The sequence below is a fragment of the Tenebrio molitor genome, chromosome 7 (genome assembly GCF_963966145.1).
Source record: "Tenebrio molitor chromosome 7, icTenMoli1.1, whole genome shotgun sequence".
Taxonomy (NCBI): domain Eukaryota; kingdom Metazoa; phylum Arthropoda; class Insecta; order Coleoptera; family Tenebrionidae; genus Tenebrio; species Tenebrio molitor.
In genome coordinates, this window is record NC_091052.1 from 20672089 (window position 1) to 20692966 (window position 20878).

General features: G+C 31.7%; 4 protein-coding genes and 1 long non-coding RNA gene across 8 annotated transcripts; 4 read left to right on the plus strand and 1 right to left on the minus strand.

Annotated features, from left to right (window-relative positions):
* Positions 1 to 1539: 1539 nt before the first annotated feature.
* On the plus strand, positions 1540 to 5942 carry LOC138135642 (U3 small nucleolar RNA-associated protein 15 homolog). The gene is made up of 3 exons (XM_069054436.1): positions 1540 to 4338; positions 4391 to 4647; positions 4696 to 5942. Exons 1-3 carry the CDS (start codon positions 4249 to 4251, stop codon positions 5909 to 5911), a joined length of 1563 nt encoding a protein of 520 aa, XP_068910537.1. The 5' UTR covers positions 1540 to 4248; the 3' UTR covers positions 5912 to 5942.
* Positions 5646 to 6711, minus strand: Vlet (Valette). The gene is made up of 2 exons (XM_069054454.1): positions 6534 to 6711; positions 5646 to 6483 (listed from the first exon to the last, which is right to left on the minus strand). The coding sequence occupies exons 1-2, from the start codon at positions 6563 to 6565 to the stop codon at positions 5940 to 5942; spliced, it is 576 nt and encodes a 191-aa protein (XP_068910555.1). The 5' UTR covers positions 6566 to 6711; the 3' UTR covers positions 5646 to 5939.
* Positions 6712 to 8038: 1327 nt separating this feature from the next.
* Positions 8039 to 8934, plus strand: LOC138135655 (anaphase-promoting complex subunit 15). The gene is made up of 3 exons (XM_069054456.1): positions 8039 to 8305; positions 8361 to 8420; positions 8473 to 8934. The coding sequence occupies exons 1-3, from the start codon at positions 8183 to 8185 to the stop codon at positions 8629 to 8631; spliced, it is 342 nt and encodes a 113-aa protein (XP_068910557.1). The 5' UTR covers positions 8039 to 8182; the 3' UTR covers positions 8632 to 8934.
* On the plus strand, positions 8882 to 20869 carry Ctr1A (Copper transporter 1A). Of its 4 annotated transcripts, none has more exons than XM_069054451.1 (6): positions 8882 to 9105; positions 14412 to 14563; positions 14617 to 14744; positions 14818 to 14913; positions 19519 to 19548; positions 20184 to 20869. In XM_069054451.1, exons 2-6 carry the CDS (start codon positions 14420 to 14422, stop codon positions 20383 to 20385), a joined length of 600 nt encoding a protein of 199 aa, XP_068910552.1. In that variant the 5' UTR covers positions 8882 to 9105; positions 14412 to 14419; the 3' UTR covers positions 20386 to 20869. The 4 variants fall into 4 exon arrangements, with proteins under 4 accessions (XP_068910552.1, XP_068910553.1, XP_068910554.1 ...); XM_069054452.1 differs by lacking the exon at positions 8882 to 9105 and adding an exon at positions 9112 to 9256; XM_069054450.1 differs by lacking the exon at positions 8882 to 9105 and adding an exon at positions 13953 to 14146.
* On the plus strand, positions 14920 to 18674 carry LOC138135661 (uncharacterized). The gene is made up of 2 exons (XR_011161049.1): positions 14920 to 16374; positions 16639 to 18674. It is a non-coding gene; the product is annotated as an uncharacterized lncRNA (long non-coding RNA).
* Positions 20870 to 20878: the final 9 nt, after the last annotated feature.

Consider the following 20878-nt stretch of genomic DNA (forward strand, 5'->3'; position numbering starts at 1 on the left):
GAAAATCTCCGTATCTGAGAGAGGTATTTATTAGATTAAGAATAACATGCCCTATCACCTTATAACTACTTTTAATAATTTTAGCATTAAGTATTTCATTTAAATTACTGTTATTATTTAATCCTTTGATTATGTTACCAAGGTCCTGCAAACTAATGAGGGAAAATTCATGAAAATGACATTGAGCTCGGACCGTTTTTAATGAAGAAATATCTTGTTTACATTTTATACTCCGATTCAACTCTAAAATACTCGTTACAAAATATGTATTAAAATTATTAGCTATTGCTATGTCATCGGTGTACGTTTCAATCTTGTCATTCCTTTCAAATCTAACATTATTTGGGAGATAATCATTATCTTTATTAATTATTTTCTTTAATGTTTTCCACATCATCCTGGAATCGTTTCTATGTTTATTTATATTGGACGTATAATAATGTCGTTTCTTAATTTTTAGCAGGTTTACAACTTTGTTTCGATACTGTTTATATTGTTTCCAATATTGACTAGCCTCATCACCTACAGTAATCTTAAATTTTTTATAAGCAACATCTCTAGCTTTAGATAAATTTTTAACCTCCCCATCGTACCATGGTACTGCTCTGTTTTTTATTTTTATTTTTTGTAAAGGTGCTACGTTGTTTATAATTCTCTTACATGTATAGACTAATTCTTCCAAAATCTCATTTACATTACTAGAATCAAGATTCCAAAACTGACTGCTTAACTGGTTATTCATTTTCGTCAAATTAAAAGTGTTTAATTTTCTATATATCCTGTATTCACTCCAATTATTATCATATTGACTTTGATTACATATGTTTACAGTAATAATATTATGATCAGTGATTTTTGGTATGTCATGTACTTCTACTTTTAACATTTTTTCGACATTTGTCAACACAAAATCAATTAAATTGGATGAAGTTATCGTAGTGCGTGTACATTTATCAACCAGCTGTTTTATACCATATATCCTAACAATACTTTTAAATTTATTACAGTAGAAGCTATTCTTTAAAAAACTTATATTAAAATCTCCTATTAAAATAAATCTTTGATTTTCTCCACTTAATTGATCACACCAACCCTCAAAATCTTCCAAAAATTTAGCATCCGACCCACTTGGAGAGTGGTACAAGCAACCAATTAGCCACTTTCCCGACGGTAGAAATACCATAACAATTTTGCACCAGTAATTATTATCTAATACCAAAGTTTTATAATGCGAGAAAGATATTGTTCTCTTTATATAAAGCCCAACTCCACCGCTCCATTTGCTATTGGAGTCACATCGCACTGCACAATAATTTTGAATAAAGAGTTCACTGTTGCGGACATCTACTGTATTTCTTGTTTCACTAAATAGTAAAATAGCTGGGTTGTAATGAATTAGCTGTTCATTTATTTGATCCATATGACCTTGGAGACTTTGAATATTAAATATGCTATAGTATATAGCATATCGGTGTTGTAAAGTATATTAGGTGACGTTTCTAGTTTTTTATTGGCTGGTGGTCTTTGGTGGATACTATGGTGGGTCTACCATTTATGTACTTGATACCTTTATTCATATCACCGTTGTCTTGCATGGCCTGTAGTTTCCCTTTTAGTTTTTTATAATAATCAATTTGCATTTTAGTTTGATCATTAAATATCCGTAGCCTGGGAACCTTAATTTTGTTCTTATTTTTTAGTATCGTGATGGCATCGTCCTCCGTTTCAAAGATAATTTTTATAAGACGGTTATTCTCTTTGTTAAATTTTCCTAGACGAAAAACCTTGATCCTGTCCATTGTAATCCCTATAGGTGAAAGTATTTTTATTACCGTGTTTTTATCATCAATTTTTCTTTCATGTCCATTCACTTTTTCCGACTCTTTAATGTTGGCTATGATAACGTTTTTACGTCGCTTGCTTCTTTCCTCAATCTCGTTTATAATATCATGATTATTTTCCATATCCTTGCTCGGATTATTCTGACGTGTCAATGATGATCCTTGCAACTTCAACACTTCTTTCTTTATTTCCGAGACTGCTTTTATTAATACAGGTACTTCACCAAGGCCATTTTTACATGCTTCACACAAAAACAGCAGTTTTCTAATTTTTAGTTGCATACATCTCATTTCCGTTGCTGATAATTCAGAACATCCTTCACACAGGAAGCGTTTACAACTATCACAGTGTAACATTTCATCTTTACTAGATTTAGAGCACTTTGAACAATCACTCATCTTAACGCCGTCACTCGCCGAGCGCGTGACGTGAACTGAAAAACCCCTACCACCGTTTTCGCGTGGTAAATTAAATCTTTCAATAGCAGATTTAGGATGGTGTTTACTAAATTTGGTAAAAAGAACTCTAGTTTTAATGTTTATGTTCTGTAAATTAGTTTTGGACCATTTTACGGGGTGATCAATAAGGACTGTTTAAGTTGGTAACACTGAATCGTATTTTAAATCGTATAACAGGAGTAATTTCCGGTTGTTGGTGGCTTGTCGTTGTTAATGCTATTCCTATATCAGATATTTGTCAAATAAACCAACAAAACATATCCAGTTACAGTGTTATAAATAAAAATTTTCTTAATTGTATTGCCAACTTAAACAGTCCTTCTTGATCACCGGTATAACACCGATAGAATAGGTCAGTAACACAGCGTATGTATTATTATTATTAATAATAATAATAATAATAATTATTATTATTATTAATTGGAGGAATAGAGGCATTAGCCTGTTTTATTCCCAGAAATTAACTTAGCAAGCTTTAGTGTAGGATTTCCAACAGATGTATTTCACTGTTTGCTTCGTTCGAGTCGCGGCCGGGCCGCCTATAAGCACTACTTAATTGTAATTATGGCTATGAATTTCCAGAGGATATTTTTGTAATTTATTTTTAAAAACAACTACACTGTTTGATTCAACTATGTCATTGTTTAAGCTGTTCAGAAAGACAGGAATGGGTAAAAAATGTTTTCTGAATTTGGTTTTATGTCGCATTTTTATTATGTTTTTTGTTGTAAAAATTGTTTTTTTACTAGAAATTTTAACTTAACAACTACTCTTCATACTTCAGTTTCCATATAAAAAAAATATTTGAAATAAATATCGTGGAAAACGGAATTTTTTCCATAAATATCAAATTATTGTTTAAACAATATAAATACAACGTGATCAAGAATGACTGAGTCTGTTGGTAACAATGAAAATTTGAATGATTTTGGTACCACTGTAATCTAAACGCATTTCCGGTTGTCAGCTTTGACAGAGTTGACAGGCAAATTTGACGTTTACCATCAAAGGGTCATTTTTGTATTAGCATAAACATACCCGACATAACCTATTTTTTTTTTTTAATGTCGTGTCAAGTTAAAACATCCGGTCACTGCCAATTACGAAACAGAAAAACACTAATATTTTTCAGTTGTTTCATTGCCAACAGACTCAGTCTTTGTTGATCACGCTGTATTTACGTGCCCCAAACAAAATGTTTCTGATTTCAAATAATATATAAATACACACATTTAAAAAAAAAATCATCAAAATCGGAGCTGTTTCTGAGGATTAAGAAGTAAAAACCTTCATTGACTCGACTATACCGAAATTCTGCCTATTGTTCTTCTTTTTCCACATATAATTAATTCCAAACAAGTTTCAATATAACAATATACTCTTCCCAAAGTCATTCTACAGGGTGAGCAACAATAACTGTTACAGTTGGCAAAAAAAAAATTTACATAAAATTTTCAAGACTGTGAATTGTACCTATTTCGGTTTGTTTTATTGACAATATTGACACCTGGTATACATTTCAAATTTAAACTTCTTGGTTTTTGTAATCTTTTATTAATAAAATGGTTTTCTCGTTGGAACATGACATAAAAGTCACCAAAAATCACCAGAATTTATTGCCAACTCAATCAGTACTTGTTGCTCACTAGTATTTTTCTTGCGAAAATAACGATTTCTAACTGGAAAATTTCAGTTCTTATAGATAAACAATAAATTAATGAAACAAACAATGAGCGGCAATTTTTAACTTATAAAGGTTTTAATATGTTTTATTTATAACACATTAAAAAAATTTCGTTCAAATCCGAGCTCTTGCTATTCCGAAATAAAAACCTAACGTTACTCCACTAAATTCACATTCTGTGGTTCACATTTTGACGATTTGACGAATGACAGAGTTGTCAAAGTCATTCAACATTGTTTTAACCACGTGTTTGAACATTCAAAAATGACTTCGTTTAAGAAGTTAAATACAAAAATCTATGAAAAAACCGCGCCTGCGATAACTCCTGATTTTACTTACTGGAAACAGCTAAGCGTAAGTATAATTATAAGTAACACATTTTTGTAATCAACTATTTCATGGTTAGGCTCCAGTATACCTGAAAGAGTTTGGTCCCATTGACTACATTGATTTTTCCCCTGTTGAACCCTACTTATTTGCTGTAACATGCTCAGTACGTGTACAAGTGTATAATCCAGTCACAAAATTAGTAGTAAAAAATTTGTCAAGATTTAGGGAAAATGCATATGGAGCTGTATTTCGGTCAGATGGTAGGCTTTTATGCACTGGCAGTGAAGAAACAAATGTTAAATTATTTGACATTTCAAGTAAAAACCTCTTAAGGTAATTATTGATTGTTATGCTCGTAACTTTTTACCTTGTAAGTTTTAGATTGTTTAAAGGACATAGTGCAGCTGTACATAGAACATTTTTTCTTGAAGGAAAGCCTTATATCGCATCATTCTCTGATGACAAAAGTGTAAAAATATGGGACATGCCAACTGAAAAAAATATTATTTCATATTCAGAACATACTGATTATGTGAGAGCAGGAGCTACCAATCCAGCTATTCCAGATGTTGTTTTGTCAGGAGGTTATGATAATTCTGTTAAAATGTATGACACCAGAATAAACGAAATGATTCTAAATGTGGATCATGGAAGCCCTGTAGAATCTCTATTGTTTTTACCAGCAGGAAGTATTTTTATATCAGCAGGAGGAACAGAAATAAAAATTTGGGACACTAGAGCTGGTAATAAATTATTGACAAGTGTTTCACACCACCACAAGACTATTACTTGTTTGGCACTAGCTTCTGATAACAGCAGATTAATGTCTGGAAGTCTAGACATGCATGTTAAAATATATGACCTCAATAACTTTGAGGTTGTACACAATTTTGAATATTCAAACTCGGTTATAAGCTTGGCAGTTTCTAAAAATGATGAAACTGTCGCTGCTGGGCTTGTTGATGGTTTAGTTGTAATCAATCGGAGAGGACAAAAAGAAAAAAAATCTGAAGAAAAAGAAAGTTCTTTTAAACACACTATAAATTTATGCCAATCAACTATTGATATGGTTGTGCCACAATATGTTCATGATAAAGAAACAAAATATGATAAATGTCTGAGGAAGTTTGAGTATTCTAAAGCTTTAAACTGCGTTTTGGTCAACTATATTGCAAACAGAACTCCCCAAGTCACAGTAAGTGTGATACAAGAACTAATAAGAAGGCGGGCATTACAAAAAGCATTTGATCAAAGGGATTTAAGATCGATAAAACAAATTTTACAGTTTTTCATCAGAAATATTACAGAGGCTCCTTTCACAAAAGTATTGATTGATGCTGCCAATGTTTTTATTGATGTATATGAAAACAATCCAATTATGATGAATCCAGAAGTTACAAAATTATTGATAAGTTTGACAAAGTTATTAAGAGAAGAGGCTGAACTAGCAAATAAGTTAACTGAATTACAAGGTATTATGCATATGTTATTAACAGCTGCTACAGCACATACGAAACCAACATTAAAGTGTGGTGCATCTCATAACTTAACACCTAGTGCAAATGCACAAGAGAATTTTACTGTTAACATTACATAATTTTGATTAATAAAATATTTTATTTAACTTATATACTGTCTAATTTATTTTGAATGTTTTCCAAGATATTATATAAATTTGTCAATTCTTGTTCATCTAGTTCTAAAACAACATTTTCCTTGTCTTTCCCATCAACACTGATTAATGCCATTTGCAGATGTGTATTTACATGACATTCTTTACTGCAAATACTGGAAGAACTTTGAACATTCAATTCCCAAGAAATGTTCTCTAAATTTTTAGAATGTTCTACATCAAAATTTTTTTTTGTTTCTTGTGTCCATAATTTCACAAAGTCCTCAGCTTTGTCATCGTTCAATTTTAATTCTTCAACTAGCTGTTCTTGCAAGGCAGTTGGTTTTAAAATAACTTTTGATGATTGCTTAAAAATGTGGGCAATGCTTTGAATTAAAAGTTGAAGGTTTGGACCATCTAATTTCAGTGACTCTGCAAGTTTTGCTAACTCGCTCTGCGTGAATATTTCTTCGTTTTCAGACTGAATGATATGCTGCAGAAGTAAATTAAATTTGTTCCTATTCAGGGAATTAATCAAGGCTACACCCCCTTGTAACCTAGAAATATTTTTATATCCATTTATTCTACAATATTATTTAAGATGTACCTAGGACTGATTGAAATCCAGGGTAGAGACATGAATATCTATATTTATATTACATGCACAAATTTCACTAAACCAAGACTATAACGCATAACCTTACTTTTTGACATTAGCAGAGATAACGACATTTAGTATAAAAGTAAAACATCACCAGTAATTAGAAAAATCTTTCCAACTTGTAAGAATAAGAAAGGTTATTTAAAAAAAAAGATTGCTATGAGTCTAAAATATACAATCTAATTTTGCTTTGCTTTTTGCTAAATCTAAATTAGGTAACGTGGTGGAATATTAATTTTAATGAAGCGTTTATTACACATTACTAAAGTTAATATAAAAGATATAATAAACACAATCATAATAATTTCAATAAAAACGCAAATTAGGAAAACTTTTTCCTAGTTGTGTCTTTAGCCTTATAATAACGTCCTAAAAAGGATAACAAAGAACTAAACTGCACTTGATATTCACTATCATAGACATTTGTAGGCACAATTCCACTTTCTAATGCTTCATGTGATGGAAAAAGATAAGGAAATTGTAATTTAGACTCAAATGGCATTTTACTTTCAATGACTTCTGGTTTCTCATGAAAGTATCTAGCATGTTTAAGTGCTATTAATATTTCATGAATTGGAATGATAGACAAGTCATTTCTTTCACCAATATGTACTTCTAAAACTTGTGATTCATTATCAACGTTGATGATAATTCCTATTAAAATTTTATCATTAGCTAAATTATAAAATTCCAAAGCATCTTCACTAGTCCATTGTGGTCCCTTTCGAGGGCATATTCCTGCCAATGTAGATCTCACAGCAAACTGAGGCACTGCATGACATTCCTTTTTCATATAATAAACATTATTTTTTTCAACCACTTTTATAAATCCATAATCAACACACCAAACTTGAATTTTTTGCTCAGTTTGTAAGGTACTAGGTATGCCAACTATTACACCTCTATAATAGCCATTATCAAGAAGGATTACACAATAAAGATCTTTTATAATTTTATCTGCTGGTACTCTGTATTTATTGCCATTCCAATAATAGAACCTAAAAAGGTATTTCTGAAAGACTTCCAATTCCCAAAATTTAAGGACCATCCAGAATTTTGAAGGATCGTAAATATGTGTAATTCGTGCTTCAAATGATTGTCCAGGCTTAAAACTGCACTTATTGAAACATCTGGGAATGCAGTCCAAGTTCTTGCTTCGAAATTTTTCCAAGTGACAGAAATCAGGCGTATCACTTGTAGAATTTGTATTGGAAGTAATGTCTTCTGACATTTTGTCAAATTAAATTATTTGTACAAAAAAAAAATGAAGGATTCACATAATAACACGTAACCTCAAACAACTATTAATCTTCGGCACCGTTTTTAATTTAAATTTGTCAAAAATCGACTCTCGTGAACATGTTTCACTTAAATGACTTTGAATGTAACATTGTAACGTACAAATTGTTTTTACTGTTTTAAATTCATTTTCAAATTTATGAATTCTTCACGTTTCAGTGTTTTCGAGCAGTACATTTACGTGTTTTGTGTGGTACTACTGATGACTGATGGTGATATATTTTTGACAGTTGTATGACTTCCAAGTTTTATTTCGAATCTCTGATTGGATTAAGTGTTTTAAACAAATTTTTAAAATGAGTGTACCATTGTTTCCCAATTTAAAACCAAAATTAATTGATTCATCATGGTTTGACGTTGATCAACCATGTGATGATGAAGAAGAAGTCTCGCAACTTGAAGCACAACATCAAACTTGGGTATCATCATAATTAAATAGCAAAATAGGCAGTTTTCAGTTTGCATTTTTTTTAGTTACAATCCATTTCCCAACGAGATAGTGACCTGACGCCTATTGGTAAGACCATTTGTGAGGTATATCAATGCTGTGGTTGGATATTTTAGAAAACTAATTTTGTGATAATAGGCTCTTGATGATGATGATGATGAAGAAGATGAAGATGATAATGATGATGATGATGAATCAGAAAGCCACGACGAAGAAGAAGAAGATGAAATTGAAATGGATGTATCACAAGAACGAAATTCACCAGTAGATGTAATTAATGTCAATGTGACAATGTAAATTAACTCTTTAACTAACTTTAGATTCTTAATTTTTTAATGTAATGTACTGTATAATCTGTTGTAAATCATGATTTTTGTGTAATTAAATTTGTAAGGTAACAGAAAATCATGTTGGTATTTCTGTAAAAGCTGTCAAATTCGTCTGAAGTTAAACAAATGTCAAAATCTAACATTGCATTGTGATTGCATTCTTAATTTGATATTTAAGTAGCTCGTAAGACATTAAAATGTTTATATATTGTAAACAATTAAATATTTGTTAATGATTATTGGTTAAATATCATTTTTCACTTCATTGAAATTTAGTTTTATTATATAACCTAAAAGTGATTTGAATTTTAAGCTCAAAGTGAAAGGTGCATGTCCTGATATTTATTTGTAATTGGAGCGATCTAAGGAACTTTCTCCAGGAATTTGTAATACTGAATAAACTGAACGGATCAGAGTTTGGTGAACAAGGACAAGTTTTAAGGTTAGTACTTTTACCGTGTTTTAAATTCCGTATTGTGTGCATGTTTTTTCTAAATTACGTAAGTGTAAATGTGGAAGTCAGAGCTTCAGGCACTGTAAATATTCTCAGATAGTTGTACAAAGAAACAACGTCGAAGGTCCGCGTAATAGGGGTATGTTATTAGTTAAACATATGTTAATTATTTGCCATGATTTTATTATTTATTTTACATTATTTTTACTTGAAAAAACAATAAAACAATGCAAAGAAAACGATGTTACTAAAGTAAAAAGTTCCCGTTTCAGTTAATCGACTAGTCATAGTCACATTCTCAAATGTTCAGTTGTACAAAGAGACTACGTGGAAGGTGCGCGTAATATGGGTGCCTATGTCATTAGTTAAACCAAGGCGATCTTCGTTAAACATGTTACTTCATTTGCTATGGTTTTATTATTTATTTTACATTATTTTTACTTGAACGAAACAACAAAACAAAGCAAATAAAACACTGTTACTTTAGTAAAAAGTAAATCCCGTTTCAGTTAATGGACTAGTAGTTATATCTAGTTGAAGCGGCTATCATACCACCATAGTAGATTCCTTATTTATTATCATTTTCATTCTAAATGTACAGTTCGAGACACGGAATTTCGGGCATCACTGTCAAGTGTCAATATACCGTCAAAAAATGTAAAATAGGCTTTGCAATACATCATTAACCTCAATTTGACCGTTTGCGACGATTTTGATTGACATGCGATTGACGTGAACAGAAAATAGGAAATTCCGTGTCCCTAACTGTTTTGTGCAGGGACAAGAATACGAGTATCTTTTCAGTACCTAAAGGACGCATATGGGCATATGTATACATTTACTTTAAAATGTATCCGGTGTTTTTTTAAAATTTCACCTCATAGACCGTGCCAAACCCAAATAACCACCACCTGTTGAATTAAGTTGGTGAAAACAAAATTACAGTAAGTGTATAATGGCAATTTTGACATTACTAAAATGCTAGACTAATCAAATCAAAGTACACAACGTTGCCGGTTGATTTTCTGGGTAGAATCCAGAGTTGGTGGTTATTTGGCTTTGGCAAAGATTATAGTAGACGTTGAAGAGTCGATTGTGAACGCACTATACAGGTTACAGGTTACGGATCAACTGTTTAAAATCTTACGTTTTATACGAGGGGTGCGTTCACAATCGACTGTTCAACGCGTACTACGAGGTGAAATTTAAAAAAACACCCCATATAAAAAGAGAAACATTTACACGAGAATGCACGTGGCCCATTTTATTTACACTCCTATTTTATTCACGTGGTCGTTCCACATTAATAATATTCAGTCTTATTATCGCTGTATCATCAACCAATTAGATAACATATGGTTCGAATAGTCCTTAATTTATATTAAACAAAGTTGACAACAGAGTTAACACAATGAAAGTGTACAATATGTACGTATTTAGGTATAAAGGAACCACAGAATTAATTATATTATTAGAATGAATTTTTGACCCCTCTTTAAATAATAATAGTATATTTGAATAAGTTATTTATTTGATAAATGGCAGTTGGTATAATTACTTAATTATTGTAAAAGTATTATTTCATTTTATAACATTTTATCAGCAATCACATCACTGACAATAATTGAAAACAAATACACAGCAACTGATAACACCTGTGACTGTTGCCAAACACAAAGGCAAGTTACGTGATTACCCTCAGTCCTTTTGCACACGGTACCAATTTGTTGCTATTCGATTTGGTATCGTGTGCAAAGTGGAAAAAATTAGGTACCAAAAGAGACTCTTTCTTTAATGTACTTAAAGACGAATTTCGTTAAAAAGATAAGTTTGTGGTGCCGTGTGCACAATTAAAAGTCAGTCGTGTGCAACGAGTTCCTTAATAAAACGATGGCAAGAAGATTCCGGTGTACATTTTTTCTCAGTAACCAACGAGAATTTGAAATAATTCTCATTTTATTCAAAGTTTGGAAGAGACTGAAATGAGTTTTACTGAAATGCGTTTATTTATTCATTCATTTTCATTGTTTTAATTATTTAATTATTTTCAAGTAAAAGAACAACATGAAGTAAAGTAACACTTAAGGTATAAGATTATATGGCAGCACTAAAATTATCCCAATAATGGAAACCAATATTGGCGTTAAGATGGTTGTCTGGGGTCGTGCAGCTGCATCCCTTTTCCTTCGTTCAGGGCAGGGATTAAAAATTTGTGAAAGAACATGATTTTGATGTTTATTGTAAATTTTGTTATTGAAACGAAATTCCCTTTAGCACTTTGTGTCTTAAAAACAGTAAAGATGATTTGTAATAGTATTGTATATTTAATAAATAAATATAATTTCGTGGGTACGCATTTGTTTTGAGACCGGCTTTGGAATTCACAACACAGAATTGCTTGAAGCATGATTTATGGTTGGGCTGACCGCCTACTGCAATTGCGACAAAAGGAACGTTTATCTCCGGCCAAATACTTTTAAAGGGCCATATAATCTTATACCTTAAGCGTTACTTTAACTCGTTACTTTACTGTTTGTAACCAACACGTTTCGTGTTTTGGAATACTACCCAATTCCAAACGAAGAAAATACCGCAAAAAGATTACAACGTCGTAAATCCAGCCGCATTAGGAAATCCACAAGGTGCTATCACTTGTATCTGTGGCAGATAAATAAACTTGTTTTTAAAAATATATTTTATACAGAGATAAAATTTTTGGAAACAAAGTCGTGCAAAGATCAGATATACGTTGTTTTTCATATTATGCAAGATGTTTACTTTAGAAAGGCATTAATTGTGACAACCGTCCACGTTTATTACATATAGCCTAAATTTTTTAATTTTATTAAACTAAATTTATCAGAGTCCGAAAGAAGCGTCATTGAAGCAATTAAAACTTTTATTTTTTGTAATCAATATACGATATAATGTACACAGAAAATAGATCAAATACAGGGTCATTATAAATGATTGTCCCATCGCAGTTGGCGTTGAAAACCCACACAAATTTGGGATGTGCCGCTAGCTTCGCAATGTTAGACAAACTAGTAGACAAATTTACGCTACTGCCAGCAGCGCTACCTATCGGCGATGCTAGTCTCACTCATGTTATAAAGCTTGCGGCACATTCAACTAACTCACCAACGCCTACTGCGATGAGACAATCATTTATAATGACCCCGTATAAGTTATTGTTCTAAAAATACTGTAGTAATGAGGCCGTGGTAATAATGAAAAATTGAAAAGTATTTTGGCCTATGTTATCTACGATATCTTGATGAAATTTTGGGAAATGAATTAAGTACAGCATCCCTTATATCCATTCCTATAAGACCGTATTAAATCGGTACAGACCATGTGAAGTTATGAGTGAAAGTAAAGGGTTATCCCAATCTTAAATTAGAGTAAAAACTCAAGTTTTTGTTCGTACTTTTTAAAATGTTTGTATTGAGCGACAGATGAAACAAAGTAAACATTTTTTTCTAACTAGTTTAAATAACGCAAAGAACCAGGTAAAGAGAAATTTTCAAATGTTATAATTTCTTTGTTGAACAAAACCATGATCACCTCCAGTTTTTTTTTAATTTTTGATATCAAAGTGTTGAGACTTAAGGCATCAAAAGTATTACTTGTCGCATTTTACATCTTGCTTGCATTTCCTGTTTTTTCCAGGAACTGATTTACTCTTTGTCTTTATAGTGGTATAGTTCTGACTACAGTGGTAAGCAGTTTTCAGATATAAAATAATTATAGGATAAAAACTATTAATACAAGAAGAATTTTCACATCAAAAATAAGAATGGAATTGAAAAAAACTTCTTAATTTCATTATTACACGTTAAACTAGGTAAATAAACTAAATAAATCTTAAAATGGGATTGAAATTATGTATTCAAGACAACGCATTCCTTTTGCCAATTTTTGCAAGCCCCAAATTGACACAAGTTTCGTTCATATAAAAAAAAAATTAAAACAGTTTCAGCACGTCATCAAATCCACGGACCTAAAGTGACCGGAAATTTCACTTCATGTTTTATCTTGTAGTTAAACTTTAGACTTTACACTTAAAACTTCCTCAACAAGAATTTCTTTGAAATATTCTCTACAACGAAAAGTATCTAATGCATAATTCAATAAATTGAGCGTTCTGCTGAATTCGTATCAATTTTTTGTGTCAGCTGAACAAAAAATATCTTACGGTCGTTGACACTGTGAAATGAAGTGTACAATTTTTGTCGATTGTACAACTATCTATTGGCAGCAAATAATATTTACTTCAGAAATAGATGATTTCAAAGATACTCAATTGAATGAAGCGGACGACTAAGATTATTAACTATTTCAACATCAACAATGACACGGACAATATTTTCTTATTACTGTGTGTAACAGGTATGAAATATTACACCATTGGAAAAATGACGCACGTACAGATATTGGTGAATCTTTTTTTTAATTAAAGTTGATATTCGAATGCTTTTATGTTTAATTAAAATGATCTATGTACAAATAAGAAACAGAAAATATAAGGATATAATTTGATTCTATGCAGTTTTTTCATGGTAAACTTCGCCCAGTGAGAGATTGGGAGATTTTAAATTTTATTAAATTAACCCAATACTACAAAATGCATTAGAATACATTAATTAGAGCATAATTTCAACGCAAAAATGTTACTGCTGGAATGATATATTTCAAATTTTACGTGCGTTAGGTACTACTTTCTTTACGTAGAATTTAGTCATTTTTATGTCAACCAATCTCTCGCCGGACAAACTATAACAATAAATTGAACACTCAGCTAGAATGAATTTTATCCAGTTTTGTGGCAGTGACAATGATAACTTCCCCCACGGACCACAAATGTTTCGGTAGACGATAATAATCGTAGAATACTTTTTATTTGACTAACTGTAGCTGTATTAATGAAAGTTAGACCAGTTCTGTTCCTTGGTGGAAGCGGACAACAACAATTTGTTCCACTGGTACTGATTTCATTTGTCGGTACCAAACTACATGGGCATTATAGGTCAGTTTTTTTACACTTTTATATTTCTTTCCATTAATAAATCTAAAACGAAAGATACAATTTATGTATTAATTATTGTCTTAGTACGCGTGGTTGTTTTTTTTTTTTAAGTTCTTATTTCCATGTACATGCATTCTTTTCTTATTTGAAATAATGTGGCTTATAAACAACGTTGTGATTAAAAAAAGGAAATACCTAATTCATTTGTAACGCTTGTTATCGACTAACACGAATTATTTCTCATTTATGGTTCATTCCTGTGCAGGAGAAGAAATGGATCACCATCAGCACATGAACCACGACATGCACCAGGGGATGAACCATGACATGATGCGTCACGGTGATATGACTACAACCATGCCTGATCATGGGGATGGTTCCGGTAGCGGTCATATGATGATGTCTATGTCTATGGCGGTAATGTTAAAAAAAAAATGTTGGTGAAAATTAACAGAGGTTTTATTTTACAGTTTCACGCTGGTTACAGCGAAACAGTTCTTTTCGATCAATGGAAGTTCACAACAGTGGGAGGTTTGATTGGTTCCATGATTGGAATTTTCTTTATGGCCGCTCTTTACGAAGGCCTTAAGTATTACAGGTGAGAATTACAAAAACAAAATGTTTGTTGTATGAAGAAGGGTCAAATTTATAAATCTGAACTATCTTCGTAGGGAATATTTATTTTGGAAAACTTACAATGCTCTGCAGTACAGAGCCGTTACTCTTCCTGAAAAAGGTGTCGTATCCGAAGATAATCAGATAGTCCAGTAAGTATTTTAATAAGTATAGAATGTATAGTGGCCTTTCAATCAATCAGATTTAATACAGATACACATTTTCAAGGAGGAAATATTTTTTCTGAATTTGTTTATTTAACCTAAAAATTCTAGATAAGCAGGAAATTGTTTTCATTCTTCCGAGCTCTTAAATTTATCAGTATATAATGATAAAAAATGAAGATAATCACTGCATCTCCTTAAATGTCTTTGTCAAAAAGTAAAATTGTTGATACTATCTACCTATATAATAAATTTCCCTGTATTTATGGTTATGAAAAATATTGAAAAGCGGGTAAATTAGGAAGACTTAAAGTGACAACAATAAAAAAAGAACTAGGTACTATCGCGGCCATCCAAAAGTGAACGTTTTTTTTTAATAGTTTGATTTTTACTTTAAATCATAGGCGTCCTAAAATGTCAAAGTTTGACACTAGCGTCCAAAAAATTATTGAAACTATTTTTTTTAATGCTACATCTCACTCCGATTCAGACAGCTAGGGCTATTGCAAAGCTAGAATAAAATTGGTCGTTGGCTGCTGTGGCGAGAGAATTACATTGCAGTAAGACTTGCATCTTCAACATAAAGAGGTGTTGGCAAGAAAACAGGCTTGAGAGGCAAATACGAATAGGTAGGTGTTGGAAAGGTTTCTTTATAAAAGTTTACTTTCATTTTAATAATGTATTAATTGCTTCTCAGCCTCATTTTTATTAATAATTATTTATTACAACTTTTTATTATTAAAATAGTAACGCCTGCTGCACGAACGCCAATGAATACAGCCTGATTTAATCTAACGAAAAATACGGAAATTTTCGCAAGCTATCGTTCACTTTTGGATGGCCGCGATTGTACATACCTTCAAACATTTTTTTTTCAAATTTGCTGATTTTTCAAACTAAAACTTGTATAGATAAATAATTACCACTTGGCATTTTATTAATATACAGGGGTTATTCACACAAAAGTACGAGTCTAACATGCAACCCAAACTACATTTAACAGGAAAAGAATGTGAAATGTAATTTGGGTTGCATGCTAGGCTCGTACCCTTATGTGAATAACTCTGTATAACGTGTATTTAAAAAAAGTGGTCAAGCGGCCCGGAGCTTACTTTTGTTTTCGTTAATGTATTGTGTAGCATCATCCTGTCATGAAAGGAAGTATAGGACGAAAAAGTGGAAGTGGACGACCATCAATATAATAAGTACGGGGTGATCAGGGAGGACTGTTTGAGTTGGCAATACAATTATGAACATTTTTTTATTCGGCTATTTGCAACACTGCAACCGGATATGTTTTGTTGATTTAACAGATATCTGACGTAATATTAATAGCGACAAAATGGTAGCGGTAATTATACAGTTTAGATCGACAAATCCCACGCATTCGCAAATGAAACTCCGAAATTCCGAAACTCGGTGAATCTAAAACTGGATTCAATATACCGAGTGACTATAAATGATTGAAAATTATTTTGTTATGTTGGTAACAGATTTGAAATTTTTAGTTGGCAACATCGTTGGCATGACACACGCAATTTTTAAAATTGAAACAAACGTCAAAAAAATCTAAATCGACAATGTACTTCGTGACTTAACCTAACCTAAATAGGATGATTGACAGATGATGCACGACAAGACTTGCACTACCAACTGCATCAATGTTGCCAATCCACTATTTTCCTTCAATCATTTATAGTCACTCGGTACAAGGTGTAACAGAAATAAGTACATTAATTTTAACCATTAACAGAACACGTCATGATGAACAATTTTTCTATGTACCATTTTTTCCAAATCGGCAATTTTGTTTATTATTTCCCCCCATAAATTAACAAGGCGTTTGTGTAAACCTTCTAAGCACAGGTTCTAATAATGGGCAGTATTTTGATTTCGTAAAAATGCTTAGAAACGGTCGTCACATTTATAGTCACTTCTGGTCTCCAGTGGCGGGTAGCGAAATTTTTGGAAAATTTTAAACAATTTTAACTCATTAACGAGAACGTTTACGAAAAAAAAAAATATAAACAAGTTGTTACACTTGAGTTTTATTACCAGTTAAAATTAATGTACTATGGCGGACAATAAATTTAGGTCGGCAAATTTCTGACATTTCAAAAAAGTCAATGCAAGCGACCATTTATTGTCATTATGACTGATGTGTCAGTTCGTCAAACTGAAGGTTTTCAAGCTGTTTGGCATTTCCTTCGCCCTTTTCGTAACTTACAGCTTACAGATCATGACGCACTAGCATAACTGATTTATAGTAGCACTTGTCTCTGGTGCACGCTTCTTTTCCCAATTTTAATTTTGATTATCGCTGTCACGATGACAAGAATGACAAAAATCGAAAATGGGGTTAGTTGAACATAATGCCAGCTTCACATTTTGATGCCAAGCCAATGACAGGCCGGCCTAAATTTATTGTCCGCCATAGTACTTACTTATTTCTGTTACACGCTGTATACGGGTCCAGCACCAGCATAAAACATAGTCTGTTTTTAGGTACTATGGCGGCCAAAAAATTTTGGCCGTCACTTTCTTGATATTCAAGTAAAGTGTACCTAAATAAACCTTTAGGGATCGTAACCCCACTTTCGATTCTTGTCATTTTGACAATCAATTTAAACTGTTTGAAGCTCAGATATTCAAAAAATCCGACATGAATAAACAAAATTAGGGCAATCGTACATAGATAACCTGAGGTAAACGTTCTGTGTAGTAGAAATGACAAAATAATTTTGAGTTTTGAAATTTACCACCCAAAAAATAACGTTCATAATCAAGACGGTAATCATGATGACAATAAAGTACGGATTACAATTTTTTTGAATTGACAGACAATGACGGCCAAAATTTTTTGGCCGGCATAGTACTTTAAATATTTCAAATAAATTGTTATTAAACTTATCTGGTAACGTCGCTAAAGTGACCCCCATTTGGCTCTAAACATGAATTAACACCTCTTTTTAGATTTTCGAACAGATTCACCAGCATGTTTAATTTCACTTGAAATGTCAAACATTACTTGTCAATGATGCGGCTGTCAGTGTCAAGCCGTCAACAACCGGAAGTTACTCCACTTGTACTTACCATTTAAAAATTAAATTCAGTATTACCAACTCGAACAGTTCTTCTTATACTAAGGACAACGTAACATTTTATCTGCCCCGCCCATTTCATTTTCTTAGTTACCAATCAAATAGGTTGTTAAGACGATCTGATTTACACAGTAAACATTTCTGACATTCGAATTGTCTTAATGACATTTTATTTTTTAGAACCTAAAACAATAATTGTGGACTTGACAGCAAAATTCTAACCTTAACTTTTTTACGTGGCAAATGTGATGCAAAGTTGTACAGATTGAATCTGGTTTTGATTCTGATTGGTCAATTTTAGTGGGCGGAGCAGATAAAAAGTTATAACGGCAATACTACCGAGCGATCATTTAAAAAATAAATCGAGTTTGCTTTGGAGCCTATGCTATAGCATGGGTTGCCATAGGTAACACGCCGTCTCGATTTATTCTTTAATTGATCGCACCGTATAATCACCTCGTATTTCAGAAACCATTAAAAAATAAATAAACCGAAAATTGCAATTTCTCATTTACCGCAAATTAAGATATGATCAAAATAAGGTACGTACAGTTAGGGACACGGAATTTCGGGCATCATTTTTCTGTCACTTCAAAAAATTACGATGTAAATCACTCTTTATTGTCAACGTGACATTCAAAAGTCAAATTTTGAAATTTATTTTCTGTTCACGTCAATCGTATGTCAATCAAAAAGGTCGCAAATGGTAAAATTTAGGTTAAGAATGTAAAGCCTGTTTTACATTTTTTGACAGTGTGGACAGTGATGCCCGAAATTCCGTGTCTCGAACTGTATCTGAAGGATTTGTCAACTAAAAATCTGACTTTCGTTTGGAAAAGAAAGAGCACAAGACCACACATTTATTTGAACACTCGTTATGACATAAGTAAGTTTTGAATTTAAAAATTCATTAACAGTTGAATTATTACGTGTCATTTTTATGCAAATAATAAAAAATTCAAAAACACAGTTGTAGTTATAAAAAAAAAATAGGCACTTCGGGACTAGACAAAACTAAATAAGAGTGTTCCACGTAGACCAACATGTCACCAGAAATATTCTACGACTTCTTTCATAATCTATCAGCAAATACGAAATTGTCACACATCCAGTGTTATGTTTTTGTATGTATTTGTAATAATTATATTACATATAATAAATATAATGCATGGCGGCTTCATCACTGTGAAAGCATTATCATCATTTATTTGATCGGTGAAGTTAAGAACCCCGTTCCGTTATAATTTTTAAATAATTCATAGCTTCATTACTTGATTTTAGTGTTATTTGTAAACCCTAACTAAGGTGAATGTCGTGTAAAAAGTGGACGGTATGATTTCAAGGGAATAATCATTAGGTACTTGATAGAAATAAGCGTAAAGATAAATAAATCCGGCCTCAATGCCGTGCTCCCGTTCAATTTATGTTACAAGTAGTAAAACTCATTTTAATAGTAATGTATATTTTTATTAACCTCTTCAATTAATTATAGTGTGGTTGGAGAAGTCATCCATAAACAGCCGTAAGTTAAAAATAAATGGCAATCTAATGCACTAACATACTGTAAATGGCACGTTAGCTTTTTTAATTTTTATACAGTTGCATGCAATTGTAGTCGGTGTTATTACAAACTATCTGGCGCTTAAAAATAATGTTCAACAAATTTAAATCGACCATGTTTAGAATTTTGACATTATTTTTTAACGTCGGTTTTAATTTCTAATTTTTGCTTTTAGTAAATTTAACAACTGAAATGATATTATAAATAATCTTTAAAAATTAACACGACTAAAATATCGATTAAGTTAAGAACTTGATTCCTTTCCTTTAGATTTTGGGGATTTATTAAAAAAAATACAAAGTTCCGTTTCAATGGTTCAGATTCAAAAAATTATTACTTACTAAAGATTACATAAGTACATTATTTCCGAATTCAACTTCATTGAATTACACACGTTTTTCAATCCTGTAAGTTGTAATTTTTAGCTGGTGTACATAGTAACAAATCTATCCCAACCAAAATTTATCTAAAAGATTTTTCATGTTTTAAAGTTTTATACTTATATGAGATTTAAAATTAAAGGAATCATGTGCGTAACTTATTCGATGATTTTACAAATATGTTTTAGCTTGCTTATATTTTTTTTTCATTTACAGGCCAACGATGTTGAGTGTTATGCATTTCTATCAGACTGGCTTACACATGATCCAAATGGTCCTCTCGTATTTCCTCATGTTAATTTTCATGACGTACAACGTATGGTTGTGTTTAGCTGTTGTTGTGGGAGCTGGAGTGGGGTACTTTTTATTCGGATGGAAAAAATCTGTCATCGTCGACGTTACGGAACATTGTCATTAATATAGTGTTAGACAATAAGCAAATTGACTTAGTGCTAAGAACTACATTTCATTTGCACAAGGTCTTGCCAGTGCATTGTTTAAAACTTATTGCTGAACGTAAAATTAGTTAAAAAAATCTCATTTTATTTCAATGCAAGACTGACATTGGTTTAAGTGCCTACCTTTTGGTTTTTGGTAATACGTAACATTTTTTTTAGGTCGAATTATTGGACGTAAAATCACCCACATATCATTGCTCAAATTTATTTTAAACATAGAATTTTTATTATTATACTTTTGCATAAATAGAAAAATTACACAAATAACAGCCATATTTTTGTAATTTCGTAGTTGTTTTTTTTTTGCGTGAAGTTACATGAGATTACTAAGTTAGTTATGAAGTTTTTGTTAACTGTTTTAAAATTTTGAACAGTAACTTTAGTTAGTATTAAAAACAGTGTACATACTGTGATGTAGCAAAAAATAAACTTCCATAAGGTGAACTTCTTTTA

Excerpts from the sequence above, each read along its gene's own strand:
- LOC138135642 (XM_069054436.1), top strand. The coding sequence starts at position 4,249 with ATGACTTCGTTTAAGAAGTTAAATACAAAAATCTATGAAAAAACCGCG. Across the intron at positions 4,339-4,390 it reads CTTACTGGAAACAGCTAAGC|GCTCCAGTATACCTGAAAGA; the intron begins GTAAGTATAATT and ends TTTCATGGTTAG. Across the intron at positions 4,648-4,695 it reads TCAAGTAAAAACCTCTTAAG|ATTGTTTAAAGGACATAGTG; the intron begins GTAATTATTGAT and ends TGTAAGTTTTAG.
- Ctr1A (XM_069054450.1), top strand. Across the intron at positions 14,745-14,817 it reads GAAGGCCTTAAGTATTACAG|GGAATATTTATTTTGGAAAA; the intron begins GTGAGAATTACA and ends CTATCTTCGTAG. Across the intron at positions 14,914-19,518 it reads GAAGATAATCAGATAGTCCA|TGTGGTTGGAGAAGTCATCC; the intron begins GTAAGTATTTTA and ends AATTAATTATAG.
- Vlet (XM_069054454.1), bottom strand. The coding sequence starts at position 6,565 with ATGTCTCTACCCTGGATTTCAATCAGTCCTAG. Across the intron at positions 6,484-6,533 it reads TGGATTTCAATCAGTCCTAG|GTTACAAGGGGGTGTAGCCT; the intron begins GTACATCTTAAA and ends AAATATTTCTAG.
- LOC138135655 (XM_069054456.1), top strand. The coding sequence starts at position 8,183 with ATGAGTGTACCATTGTTTCCCAATTTAAAACCAAAATTAATTGATTCA. Across the intron at positions 8,306-8,360 it reads AAGCACAACATCAAACTTGG|TTACAATCCATTTCCCAACG; the intron begins GTATCATCATAA and ends CATTTTTTTTAG. Across the intron at positions 8,421-8,472 it reads TTGGTAAGACCATTTGTGAG|GCTCTTGATGATGATGATGA; the intron begins GTATATCAATGC and ends TTGTGATAATAG.